At 39.5% G+C, this 14,538-nt stretch overlaps 1 protein-coding gene across 2 annotated transcripts in view; it reads left to right on the forward strand.

Annotated features, from left to right (window-relative positions):
* COS1 (6,7-dimethyl-8-ribityllumazine synthase / DMRL synthase / lumazine synthase / riboflavin synthase) overlaps positions 1–14,538 on the forward strand; it is a 196,840-nt gene that overhangs the window by 84,576 nt on the left and 97,726 nt on the right. The window contains exons 2-5 of one of the 2 annotated variants that reach the window (XM_089399562.1): positions 10,371–10,557; positions 10,681–10,814; positions 10,953–11,048; positions 11,464–11,559. In XM_089399562.1, coding sequence (XP_089255688.1) covers positions 10,419–10,557; positions 10,681–10,814; positions 10,953–11,048; positions 11,464–11,559 — 465 coding nt within the window. In that variant the 5' untranslated portion in view covers positions 10,371–10,418. The remainder of the gene's footprint in view (positions 1–10,370; positions 10,558–10,680; positions 10,815–10,952; positions 11,049–11,463; positions 11,560–14,538) is intronic. The other variant, XM_089399560.1, reaches the window with a different exon arrangement.

The following is a 14,538-nucleotide window of genomic DNA, read 5'->3' on the forward strand; positions in this document are numbered from 1 at the left end:
TAACCTTTGACTTCCATTGCTGAAATGGACACCAGGTTCTTCTTGCAATGAGGTACATTAAAGAGATTTTGTAAATGAATTGAGTTACCCTCATTCAATTGAGGGGTAACATTCCCTACACCCTTTCCGGGATAGGTGGCATCGGCTCCAAGTATAATGCCACGTTTGTTTCCATCTCTACCAAATTAGAGAGTGCACCCTTCTATCCGATGAAGTGCCTTGAAGCACTAGGGTTCCTTGCTTTCTTTGAAGAGTCGGCCATTTCCTTGATGACCTGCATTACCTATTATTCCTTTGATCATTGAAGATGGCGTTGGAATGATTGTTATCTTCATCAAGAGATGTGTCTCTGCCATTCAGACACTCCTTCACATAATGGCCGAACTTATTACAACCAAGGCATCTGCCTTTCTTTCCACCCTTAGATCCGAACTTCCCATTGAAGTGATCTTTAGGTACGCCATCAAAAACTTTTGTTGTGCCATTTTGATAATATTCTTTGCTTCGACTTCACCTTCGGTGAATTTGAAGAGGGATGAGGAAATCCACTGATCCTTTTGTCCTTTCCCAACTGTCTTCCGTGATTGCTCTTTCACTCTTGCTTGGGCATTGTCTTCACCTCAGCTCTGATACCATGTTAATTTTAGGTATGTTCTATGCTTAAAGCAATTTATTTCAATTTTCACAGTTAGCTCAATATCTTTTCCAGATTAGCAATCACATCAACATTAAAGTAAACTGCAGATGGAACATAAACATAAATTGCAGAAGACAAGCCAAGACAAGAGGACACAAGATGTGGCACTAGCCAGGGACAAACCCCAATGTGGGGAAACCCTTGATCAATTCTTCTTATACGTTCTTCAATAGTTCAACAGAGAGAGAGAGATAATACGTTTACAACAGAAGTCAACACTTTGACTTATCTAGATAAGAGCATAGATCATCTTTAAGAAGATGATACATGAGATCAGTTGAAGACATGCTGCTTCAACTGATTCTCCAAGGTGACTCCTTCACCTATTGTTGTGCTACATTTCATCATCATGTTGCACCTCACCGCGCTGCACCATGCTGCACCCATCATCACTATGCTGCATCTCATCACGCTTCATTAATCATGACTATACCCATCACTATATTGCATTTGAGCACAAGTGGGGTTTATTTGGTTGTTGGCCGACCTTGACGAATTGTCCCATAACACAAATAAATTCATATCTCCATGAATACTTATTGGAATCGAATGATCTTTAGATCAATCCTACACCTCTCGATGAGAGGGATCCAAGAAAAATATCAGCTTCCATTAATAAGATGACCCACATGGAGTTTGGCCCTAGTTGCCAATTTTAACAGCTATCAAAGAAGAAATTGCAAGGAAGAAGGAAATTTTACAAGCCATGAGAGTAGGTGGGTGTGAAGATTTGGAGATTCAAGACTCCTCTTCTATCCCTTCCACCAATGTCCACCACTCCTTCCACTATGTTCCTCTTGCTCTTGGGTCTTATAATCAAGGCCAACAATCTAGAGGTAAAAAGTCAGGCCTGCAATTACGAGATTTGCAACTCACTTCCTTATGTTGCAATCTCTAATTTCTGAGCATCAAAACTTGTAGAAAATGTTTTCTTCTGATGAATGGAATTCATTGTTGATTTTTCTACAAGATGTATAGCAGATACAATTTTCCGCTAGGTAATTACTTCCTAAGGATTTTCAATTAGTATTTAAGCCTCTGCTATCATTGAATGATTATACTTCAGAAAATCTTAGCATTAAATGAAGAGGAAATAGTAAAGATCGCCGAAAGACAACTATGCATAATAGAGACAATAATTTTACCCTGGGAAACCCAACCTTGGGAGAAAACCCTACTTTTCTTTAGGAGAAATTATTCTTCAACAAGGTTTACAAATCGACAATTTGTCTAGAAATTTGTGCCAATATCCAAGTCAAAATACTAGTCAAAATCAACAACTAGTTAACATTGGTCAAACCAACCAGAAAGTCAACTCTGGTCAAAGTTTTGTCCTTGTCAAATTTGGCCCTATGGTCATCTCGGCCCTGTGGTCAATGTCCTACGAACAACTTGGACCTATGGTCAACTCCTATGGTCAAACCTGTGGTTAAATCCCTATGGTCAACTCTTTACACATGTAGTTAAAATTGCCCTATTTTGCGGTCAAACATGGTCAACCAGCTTGGTCAAACAACAACCAAATACTTGGTCAAACAGGTTGGTCAAAGGTTCGGTCAACTTCAGTTAAGGGGCCAGATCAAATTGTCCTCCTTCACACGTGCGACTGTGCAAGAGAGAGAAGATAGACATTAAAAAAATACATCAGATTTGATTGTGATGGTGAAGAAATGAGGCATCTCGTCATCTATTTATACTAGTCGAATGAGGTGATAAACCCAAGGGACACATCCCCTTCACCTTCCTGGGCCGACTTGTCACTCCAAAAATAAATTTTATTTAATTTTTCTAGGTCGACTTGGAGACCCGTTTTGCCATGCGAGAATACCTATTACCTCTTGATGCTACAAAAAAATGAACACTCCCGCTTAGCAAGGGAGGGATTCTCCTTAGCTGTAAACATATTTACCCTTGGCTGAAATGTCTCCTTCCACAAGAAAAGTTCATGAGCTTGCTATGTTGATGAAGTGTCTTCTCACATGCACGTCTATAGATATAGATCATGTTAGAAAATCAGAAAGGTAAAAATATTTTCTTTATGTTGATAATTACTTGTGATGTCCTTATATTCTTATTAACTTTCATATGTTCTCTTTTATCTTTGTTCATCAAGCAATTACCAAAACCAAAACATAAAGATCAAGGACACCAAATGTAGGCACTCAACCAGGGCTAAAACCCCTATATAAGGGAACCTAGTCAAGGAACTCTTCCTTCAGTAGTTCAAAACGAGATGGACCAAGACCTTAGACCAATAAACCTTCCTCCTCCACCAAGTCAGCCTTCCAAAATGATTCAACAACCTTCAATAGTCTCTTCTTGTCTAGCAGCTTCAACCCAACAACAATCCAGAAATTCGACTTCCCAGCTTCAGAACTTTGACCCCCAGCAGTAGAATTTTGGCCCAGCAATAGAACAAAAGTTTCGACCCTTCCAACAGTTTAGCAGCTTCACACCTGTGAGAGAGAGAGAATTTCGACTTCTTATGCTTGAGATGAACCTTCTTCTCCTTCGATAGCCTTTTTCACCTTCTTCCTTGAATTTTGCACTTTTTAATGCCCTAACAATTGTAGATCGAACTTGATGAGTGAGTGTGACAAATGAGGTTAAGTTGCTGCCTTGATATAGGTGTTTTTGCCCTTAGTTTAGGCCAACTTGGTGGAGGAGGCCTAATTCACCTATTTTACAATAAAATGAATTTCTTTCTTGACAAATAAATCCCATGAAGGGTTATTTACATTATGACATGGACAAGGACACTTGACATAAACCCTAGAAGCCTTCAATGAAGGTTTTGACCTAAAAACAATTGACCCAAGCATGAAACCCATGCTTTAATAAGTCAATTTCTTTAATAATAAAATTTCTTTTTGTTTCTTTTGATAAATACATTACATTATAACTCAAGTACAATTATGAAGACCAACATTAGTTACATTCTTCAACAGATCACTCCATCTTGGAGTGGGCAATGTGAATAACTTGGTCCATTTACCTCTGGCCAAATCAACATGGCTTCTTAGGTAAATGTATCCAACTCCCTTGGTCAAATCAACATGACTGAGCCAAATAAGCATGGTTCCTCAGGAGAAGGTCTGCCCCAAGGCTATTTAGTATTTACCCCTGGCCAAATCAATATGGTCGTATGTGTGAATGTATCATTCTTCCTTGGTCAAATCAACATGACCCTACGGATGCCAAATTAGCATGGCTCCAATGGAAGAATGTCTGCCCTATGCTGTAGTTACCCTGGGCCATTCACCACTAGCCAAATCAACATGGCTCCATGGGTGAATGTATCAATCTTCCCTGGTCAAATGAGCTTAGCCAAATCATCATGGTTGTATGGAAGAAAGACTGCCCCAATTCTGCAAGCATCAACACTCCGGGCCATTCGCCCCTAGCCAAACTAGCATGGCCCAGCGAAATTTGCATGGTTGTATGTGTGAATGCATCATTCCCCCACTAGTCAAATCAGCTTGACCTCGTGGGAGAATGTTTGCCCAATCTTGCACATAACATGAACACTCCCTCTCAATGAGGGAGACATTTTGCATCACACCAAACTTGTCTATGAAGTACACAAACTTTGCTCTACACAGAGGCTTGGTGACAATGTCTGCAGTCTGCTCGTCTGTGGATATGTATTGGAGCTTCATTGCTCCCTTTTGCACCATGTCTCGGATGAAGTGACCTGACCAAATAGTCTTGTAAGAAGCTTCCAAAGCGACACTACTTCACGACTTACGTCATTGAGTGTGATATACTATGCCTCTACTAGACCAGGATATCATAGTTGATCTTAAGCTGAAGCAGCACCCCGAGGTGCTCGTTTTGTCCTTTGCACTCCCGGCCCAATCTGAATCAGTATATCCTTGCAACCTCACTTCACCACTTGAGACATATCTCAAAACATATCCAATTGTACCATGCAACTACCTGAACACATGCTTCGCTGCATGCCTTGGCTCAACCATAAACTAGCTAGCTTCCTTCATTGGATCCATCACCACAACTACTTTTTGGTCACCCTAACTAGATGCTCCCTCTGACACTGAAACAGATCCTCTTGTGGCAATCCTGGCTGCCCCCTCCATCACTGGAGCATATCTTGCTGTCTGGCATGGTCCCCTCATAGAAGGCATATTGCTCCTAGAGACCTCCTGTCTCTAAGCATCTATTATGATATTCTCAACCCATGACATCCTCTTGGAAGGTCGTGCCTTTCATTTCTACCTGACTATTTGCTCCTTCTGAACTAGATGTTCTTTTGGCCAACTTGCATGATCCTAGACATCCTAACAATTTGTGCAATCCTCCCTTTCAAACACCAATTACTCTTGTTGAGTCTAGGCCATACAAGAAACTAACCATCTGGCGATTGGGGCAAAAGTCTCTTCGTAGTCCACTCCCTCTTTCTGGGAGAACCCTCTTGCCACAAACCTTGCTTTGTAATTCTCGATGTTGCAATCGCCTTGGCAACCTCCTGTAATGGACCTGTTCTTCCTTTCCGCAAACCCCATTCAAGAGGCCATGGAAAAGGAAAAATCATAACGAAGCAGTCATTTTATGATATCAAACCATACAAAATAAAAAAGGACAAGAGGCTGACCAAAAATCAAAGGAGGAAAAATATGATTAGAAGTACTTATCTCTTAATCAAGGAAGAAATTGTTGAGGGTTGTATGGAATTGTCAACTCCCTCTTGATTCTTGCCTCCTTGCAGAAAAATCATTGAAGTCCTTGGAAGTATACTCTCCTCCATTATCTGACCTCAAAACCTTGATCTTCTTCTCTATCAAGTTTTCTTAGGCTGGTTTTGTAACATGTCAGTTTTCTATATCTGATCAAACATGGATCTGTTCATTACTTGACCAATTAGGGCACACCTTGCCCTGTCTGAAAAACTTGCTCAAATCTCTGGAGGCGTCACCCATACGCCGATAGTGTAGGAAGAAACAAGCAAAATAAATGCAAGTCCCATCACCATCTCCGGCCTCTGGAGTTTTGGTGTTTAGAATAGATTTGCAGCAGTCCCACCCGTGTTGTCCCAAAAACTTGTCTCTGCACTGTTTGCAAGATGACCTTAGACTTGACTGAGGAAACCCTTCCACAGGGTCGAGGCCCAGAAACAAAAACATCCCTTGAAGAGACTCACTTTACTTTATTTTCTGTGCAGTTCTGTCTAATCTAGGATTTTTTCAAACAACGAGCTATTAGAGCTCCTTTAGGTTGCCTCTACACAACTCTAATCACAACAATCTGTACCCTGCTTCACACAATAGTCCACCTCAGAAATGAGACCTTAGATCTACTCCAAGGCACAATGATCTGCTCCCTCTTGAAGCTTGCTTAGCTCCTTCCTAGACTTCATGCCTAGCCCTCTTTTCAGATGTGGATGGGGTAAAGTATAGGCAAAAATGTTAAGGATCTGGGCCAACAAACAACTTTGGTAAAGGCTTGGACGACAAAGGAAATATCAATATATGAAACCAGATTGAAGTTTAGGCTTTGATGACTCTGGTCAATATCAAGAGTGATGCATTTATTTTGTTGTCATATATCATTAATACCATACAACATGCATAGTGAACTAGAACATCACATAACCATGCATAGATATGAAATCAAATTTAAAAAATGGCATAGGTTTCAAATTTAATATCTCCATTCCTCACTCTTCTTTGCAGTTTTCACAGAAATAACACTTTACAACAGTTGTACAGACAGGGATATCTCAGAGATAACCTAGAAATGTTCTTTAACTCATCCCGTCCTTAGTTGCTGCCTTAGGAAAAAAATGGCCTATGCCTCAGGCCTGCCTCAGAAAAACCCACAGAAAGACAGATAAAATCCAAAAGAATGCACTAGTTTGTTGTTCTTCCTCAGAAATTTTACCTTAGTCTACCTCAGATCTCCTACGGTTACCTTAGAGGTACTTCCATGGCTGTTTCAATAAGGCTTTGATACCATGTTGATTTTTCTACAAGATGTATAGTAGATACAATTTTTTGCCAAGTAGTTACTTCCTAATGATTTTTAATCAGTGTATATGCCTCTACTATCAACAAATAGTTACACCAAAAAATCTCAACAGTAAATGCAGCGAAAATAGTAAAGATCACAAAAAGACAACCATGCACAATAGAGACAATAATTTTACCCTGGGAAACCCAACCTTAGGAGAAAGCCCAACAACTTTTCTTTCGGAGAGATTATTCTTTGTGAAAATTCCTTAAACCTGGGAATTCCTACTGCAGCACTGATGATATTTCTCCTACTTGTTAGATTTACATGAACAAGTTATTTGCAGTTTCCTATGACAAACATCGAAATACATACACTGCAACCTACACCAATTAAATTATATGCCAAAGCAAATGCGGGGTTCAGGTAGATCCCTATAGTATGAATGGGATAATAGAGTGTGTTGTTCCATCATTCATCAATCACTTCCCATAGGAGGAGTTACTTCTGAAACCCATCATCTTCCTTATTATCATAGTAGGTTTGAATGGATTCTTTGGCCCTGTCCATGGCCTCATACAAGTAGCCCATTGTGGGCTTGTCACCATCAACTAATCGAAGAACCTTTACCAAAGGTTCAGTAATGCTGCACACCTCTTACACTTCTGCCCATAAGCTTTCCTGGTATGAAACTAATCTGCATATGGCCTTTTTCTCTGGTTTGCGACTAAATGCCAAAGCACACCATTGATCTGAAAGAAACATTTTCTTCACATCCCACATAGAATTCAAGAGGGATTGAAGAGATATGACACTGGTGGAAAACCGTGTAATGGCAGGGCGCACCAACTCCTTGTTGTTGGTGAATGTTCTCATCAAATGAAGTACAAATGCATGATTATATATAAATTTTGTAATGCTTTTTGATGAACAACAATATCTTTGACAAAAAGAATTTTTCCTATGTCCTCCAACATCAAATCAATGCAATTTGCAACACAAGGTGTCCAAAATAAAGTGGGATGTCTCTTCATAAGCATCTTGCCAACAACAACATAATTTGCAGCATTGTCCATTATGACTTGGACAACATGTTCTGGACCCACCTCCAAAATAAACACATCCAACAAATCACATAATAATTTTGCATCTTAGATATGTGCAGATGCATCAACAGATCATAAACATTGTTCCCTTGGGACAACTAACACAGAAGTTTATAAGACTTCTCCCCTTTTGATCGGTCCAACCATCTGACATCACAGTGCATTCTGTGTGTGCCCATGATGCCTTAAACTCCAATCTTGTGGTGCAGTCAACCTTTGCCTTTTGAAGAATGCGGCCTCTAAAGTCATCATAAGAAGGGACTTTGTACCCTGGGCCAACAATTGCAATAGCATTAGCAGCAGAATGGAACAATGGATTATTCCTTGCAACGCTGAAAGGAATATCACTCCAAAGAAGAAACTTGTCCAACAACTTGTCAACTTCTTTTTTATCCTTTTCTTTTAAGTATTGAAGAGATAGATGATTGTGAACCAGCCATGGTTTTAGGAACAAAATATGATGAGGCAGCTACAGGGTTGGTTGTAGATATTGATGCTGAAGTAGAACTAGTGCCACTCTCATATTCACCTCCTAACACTCTATTCCGTGTGAGTTGACTCCTTAGAGTTGACTTGGACAGTTTGGTTTTCTCTATTTCTTCCAATGATCTAAGGGCTCTTCGGATGATTTCTAGATTTGTATTGGTGCAAGGCCCTACCTCATGTCCAGGGATTTGTGCAAAGTGATACTTCAATCTATACACCCCCCCGTCATATGACACAACTTGCAAGACAAGTTTGATCTGTCAAACCCTCCATCAGGTTCACCAAATTTTCACGGAGGGTCCAATTTCCTTGACATGTTTGTAAATTAGTTGAACTCTTGAGTTTTAATGTAAGATGAAGTTTGAAGTTGAACCTAGGGCACAAGAAGAATTGCAAGCTAAAAAAATAAAAATAAAATTTACATACAACACATTGAATTTTTGAAAAAAAAACCTCAACTCAATGCAACAATAATAGAAAAAATGCACATTCAAACCCAAACAAAAATGATGCAAAAAAATAGAGCACACGAAGAAACTAAACTTAAATCTAACAATCAAGTTTTTGCATTTTTAACCAAAATGAACCCTCTCCACTTTATGCAACAAAAAAGAAAAAAAACACAATCAAATCCACTAAAAAATCATTGATAATCAATGGGTTATATAAACCCAAGCAAAAACAAGAAAAAACAAAAAAAAAGGCCAAATTTGGGTGCCCATACCTGGAAACCACGCTTTGCTGAAGAAATTTGGTCCAAACTCGAATTTTCTTGCTTGGGATGCTAAAATCTTTCGTTTTTCTCCTCCTCTACCCTTGTAGTCGACTTCCTCTCCTCCTCAGCTCTCAAACAAGCCCGCTGTCTGAAAAAAATGACAAACAAAAACCAAAAAATCGGCTTTAAAACCCGCTGTTTCCGCCACTCACGATTTTTAGCACTCGGGCGATTTTTAAAAAATAAAAAAATCGCCGAAAAAATCGGCGGTTAAATCGGCAGGGCGAAAAAAGTGCAATTTGATCGCGATGTTCGCAACACTGCTTGAAACAACCTGCAAGAATGCTGATCCTTTCCTCCTAAATCTGTGCACACTAGGAGCTGGAATTCCTCGTGCAAATTCTCCTTCTATTAAATAGGGAACCTCCTGTTTCTAACTGCACTTCCTTAAGGAATTTCTTTCCTCTCCAACAATTCGCACAAGGTCTCTTAACACCTTTCTCTCACAAGCAACACACAAACTCGTGCTCAATTATGATACAATGAGTGCCTTCGTTCCTCCTTTTAAAGGCAATTCGAATGGCTAAATTTAGCAAGTCTTATTTTTAGAAATCAAACTGGTGATTGGGTGGCTCATGCAATTCGTCCTATGTGTTGATCTAGAATTACTAATTAGAGACTTTCACTTGTCCTTTTCCAAGTCAACTCGCACTAGAAGACAGTGAACTCGACCTTCCACTTTAACACATTAGTTAACTGCTACATAGCTTGTCCTAATTTTTAGGAATTCTCCTATTATTTAGGAAATTGAGCATGCCAAAGAAGAAACTTGATTTGACTCCTTGAATTAAGGCACAAATCAAGGAATCCATTTCTCGCTACTATTTTCAACATCTACACCTTCAAAAAGGTTGTAACTCAAGTAATTTGATCTCTTTCAGCGCTTGATAGATCCAGGATTAAGTTGAATTTAAGATAGTGCTGTTTAAATCCAGCATTTAAATCCCTGTCCTTTCCACTAAACCAGTCAAGGTTTTGGAAGAGGATAAGTTGGACTTGCTTGACAGAGTTATCTCAAGGTACTAATGTCATCCTGTATATAAAATATGCTTCCTTGAATGAACTGAATCCATATCAAACACCCCATGTTCCACTGTGTAATGTTGTAAGTTATGGTTTCAGTATTGAGCAACACCAATAGAATCCTGTTGAAAAATCCTACTTATTTCCGTGATTGAAAGCAGTTTTACTATCCAATAAGGCAATAGATACTGGTTTTTATTTGGGTTCTTCTAATTCTATTTGAAGTGGTTCTTTTAATTGGTCATTCAAATAAAAATTTTGAAAAATATGACTTTAGTACCAAGGTTTTTCTTTTAGCTTGTACTTCATTGGCAAGGTGCACTGCAGGTTGCAAATTTTATCACTTATTTAGAGGTAGAACTAGATGGCAACAGCAGCAGGAGGAGCGGCAACAGCTTTATCATATATACCAACAATGCCCACAACAGGAATTACTAAATATTCCACTCGTCTGGCTGTTGGGCTAACTTTAAAAGGATCCAACAAAGCTTATAAGATTCAAGGTGGGCAACCCTCACCCTCACGAGTGTATTCTTTTGTTGAGTATGCACATGTTTCTATTCACAAGATATTAATTGTATAAATGATAATATTAGTTAATTTTTCAAGCACTTTTCTGCTTGCAGTCACTCCACTACGCTCAGATTTTGACAGCAATAAAAACAGGTGGAGAAGCAAATCTAATATGTTTACTGTCTCTGCTGCTGCTCGACAATTGACGGGATCCATTACAAAAACAGAGGGCCTTCATTTTGCAGTGGTATCACCTGCAACTCTTCTACCTGTCTTTTATGCTAGAATGGTAGTCAAAACTTAAGACAGGATATGACTAGAGGTGTGTATTTGTGCTTTATCATTTCAATTTCCTAATCTTTGATTGCTTGCATTGTCTGGTTAGGTTGCTGCTCGTTTCAATGACATTGTAACTAAACCCCTTGTTGAGGGTGCTTTGGAAGCTTTCCGAAGACATTCTGTCAGAGAGGAAGATATTGATGTAAGCCTTTTTTCAGCTTAAAAAAAGCTTCAGATATTTCCTCTTTTCTGAGTAGATAGGTACTATGTCCATAGTAAGAAGTTATTCAATATAGTCATTTGAAGGGTTTAGTAAATGCCCTATGACTTTTTTTAGAATATGTTTACGGCGTATGCTCTGTGCCACCAAAACCAAAACTGCCTTCAATTTCATCACATCTATAATAATGAATTGCCTTCTACACGATGACAAACTTTAGGTTCTGAGCTAGTGTGGGCTTGTTGAAAATGCTATTCATATATGATAGTGTTAATGGCTTAGAGAATTTTAATACTTTATCAGAAATCTCAATCTTAAGCTTCTATCTACAATTTCTAGATGTTGTAAAGTTGCGTTCCAGAAACTTATCAATATGCTATAATGCCTTGTTGAGCAGGTAATCTGGGTGCCAGGCAGCTTCGAGATTCCCTTAGTTGCCCAAACACTGGGAAAGTCAGGAAAGTATCATGCAGTTTTGTGCATAGGAGCCGTGGTACAGAACTCTTGTCAATATTTTCATTATCTTTGCTCTTTAGGTTGGACAAGTAGTGCATATCTTAAGTTTTGTTTGCAATTATTGTAGTAAACTGTTGAAAATAATGTAATCTTCACTTTTGGCCATGGATGACTTTGCATTTTATCATTATTATATTTGTAGGTTTGGTGAAGGCTATTCTCATACAAATAGGCCCAGCACCCTATTGGGGAGAGCACCCTACCTCTTTAGTTAGAAATACCCTACTCTGTATATTGATCGTTCAAGTGATTTATTCATTCTTAATAAAAATGATTTGCCTAAGAGAATTATCAAGTGTGGCCTTGTCTCTTGTGCTTGGGTTTCTCTCTCCCTAGCACACTTGTTCTCAGGTTTTTCTCTTCCTCTCTAGGGTTGCACTCTTATGTGACATCTCTTTCAACTGTTGCACTGCCTTAGTGCAGTTTTAACTTTTATGTTTCTCTTTGTTGCATAATTTGGGTTTGTGTTGATTTTGTTTGATTCGCTCGCTATCTATTTGAATCTCAACATGGTATGAGAGTGGGTGGGATTCTCACTTAATTCAGTAGTTGATCTAAGGTTTTTGGCTAGTGGCATTGCTTAAGGCTTCATCGTGATTTGCTTGAATAGGATTTCTTGGATCACCTCTTTTCTAGAATTTCCCAGGGTTTTTCCTAGGTTTAAATCCCCCAAGGCCAACATCTATTTTCATAGGGTTTCCTAGGGTTAAAATCCTCCTTCAAAGACAATATTCCTTCCTTTGATCTATAGTAAGAGGTATTGCACTATAGATTTGTTTTATTGGAAGATGTTGGGATGTCTATTGAAAGACTTTGCTTAATTAAATAATAAAGTAATCGGTTAACTAGAAGCATGTTCCAAAGATAGCGAAGAAGGTAACAACCTGCTCCTTGTGGTCAAATGAGTTTGGTAACCTCTATTATCTCTTCCTTAAACAATGAGCAATTGGCCTCAAAGGTGGACCTCTATCACTAATGCATGAGTAAAGTATTTGTTGTTACCTGCCATATTTTGCTTTTTGTATGGGTGTTGAAGGGGTTCAGTTGACATATTTGGTGCAAAAATAGATAGATTAACTAAAGTGGACAAGATTTCGTCCTAGTAGCACACTAAAGGTCTTGGGTGTAAGAGGCCGCTTCAGAAAATCTGTCATTGGGTAGGCGCAATGGTGGAAGAGGAGAAAACACAAAAGGAATGCATTTTTGTTAAAGTTCGAGCAGGTACTGGGGTGGATCGCCATTCATCTCTACCTGACCAACCCCTGGAAGCGCTTGCGGCGGGGGGGGGGGAGCTAGCGCTAGTGCGACCGATAAGTCGGCGCTACCCCCGGGAGTTGAAAAGTCAATCGGGCGGGATCAGCCGATCGACAACCTAGATTAACTCCAGGGGGTCTCGGCTTGATCCCGCCTCTCGCTCATCCACTCGCTGGAGAAAGGTGGGGACCACCCGCTACACATTGGTCCGCTAACAATGCCAGCAAGTGAGCGCCGAAGGTAGTGGTAAATTCCCCCTCCCACTCGTACACCTGTCACCCTTCCAATCATCTTTTGCCACGTGTCCACCCCTCTTGACCTCATTCGATGTCATATGGCCGTTTCTCTTCGGCTATAAAAGCTCCTCCCGTTTAGCTGTTTAAATTCAAATTTGTTTTCTCTGTAGCCAAGCTCTCCCGCCATTCGGTTGATCTGCAACGCTGTTCAACCATTGGACTGCTCCAGAGCTCCCACTGACACCATTCACTAAATTGTCACCCGGTCAACTAGGTAAACCATCGGCCTATTGCCTGTAATTTTTTGTCTCAATGCTTAAAATTTAGAAACTAACCCCAAAGACCCCCAAAGCTCGAGAAGCCAAACCCTCATCCTATGTCGAGCCATTGACGGACACGAAGGCGCAAATCTTTGATCCATCATGTCCGTACCACCTGTTGGACCTTCGGTTCGACCTGTATGGCCACCACATCAGGGGGAAGACCCTTTCAAAGTAGTCGAGTCTGGCCTATATTACCAAATCGCTCTCCTCAATCTAGTCCAGCACTGTGGCAACGATGTGACTAATTCATCAACCCTCCACTACTCTAGATCATCGATCCAACAACTTTTCCTCCAGAATCGGCCTACCATGAATGAAGATTTTTTTGATCGTGTCAATCATGACACTTCACTGTTTTATGTTTTCTGTAAATATTTTATTTCAAGAAATGAACTCTAGTTAGTTAGGGTTTAGTTAGTACAACTGTGCTACTAGCATGCTCGCATCTTTTTGTTATGATGAATCACTGGGAGATCAAGAAGGAATATTTTGTAAGGGGTTCTCATCCTGAGACCCTATAAAAATAGTTTATGATACATTATCAAAGGGTTCCGAATTTTGTTTTCAAAGGGGGCTCTAGCACTGTGAATGAAGAGAATGGAAAATGTATGCTCTGTCCGAAGATTAATAAATTTTTTGGTGATTCTGGCTCACATGAAGCTGTAGTATGTATTTTTCTTCTGTGTTTACTCCATCTATCTTTGTTTTCTTCTCAGATGACATGTAATTGTAGCTGCTGGGTGTATTTTTATGTGATCATGGATTCATCTAAGTCTAAATGTCGATTTAAGATGCCTGTGACTATTAAGACCTAACATCCTTAATATGCACTCCGTGTAATCTGATACGCCATTCATTGTTTCATTCATCTTTTTCTTGCCGAAGTCTGTTGCATTGGATTCTACACTTAGCTCGATGTATTTGATTTCATTTCTTCATAATCTTCTAAACTCACTCACTATAATGGAAAATGAACTATATGCTTTTGTAAGTTTAGCCACCAGAGCTGGATATTAATTCTTCTATGAGTCTGCTTTACTATCAAATTATATTTGCCCTCTTGAAAGAGGTTCTGAACCAATTATGTTTTAAAATGTGTTAAATATTGAGTGTAAGTGAACAATTTTAGCAAATCCTGCAAAC

This window comes from Pinus tabuliformis, chromosome 2_1 (genome assembly GCF_031772625.1).
Source record: "Pinus tabuliformis cultivar Carrire ecotype Pingquan chromosome 2_1, CPIR1, whole genome shotgun sequence".
Taxonomy (NCBI): domain Eukaryota; kingdom Viridiplantae; phylum Streptophyta; class Pinopsida; order Pinales; family Pinaceae; genus Pinus; species Pinus tabuliformis.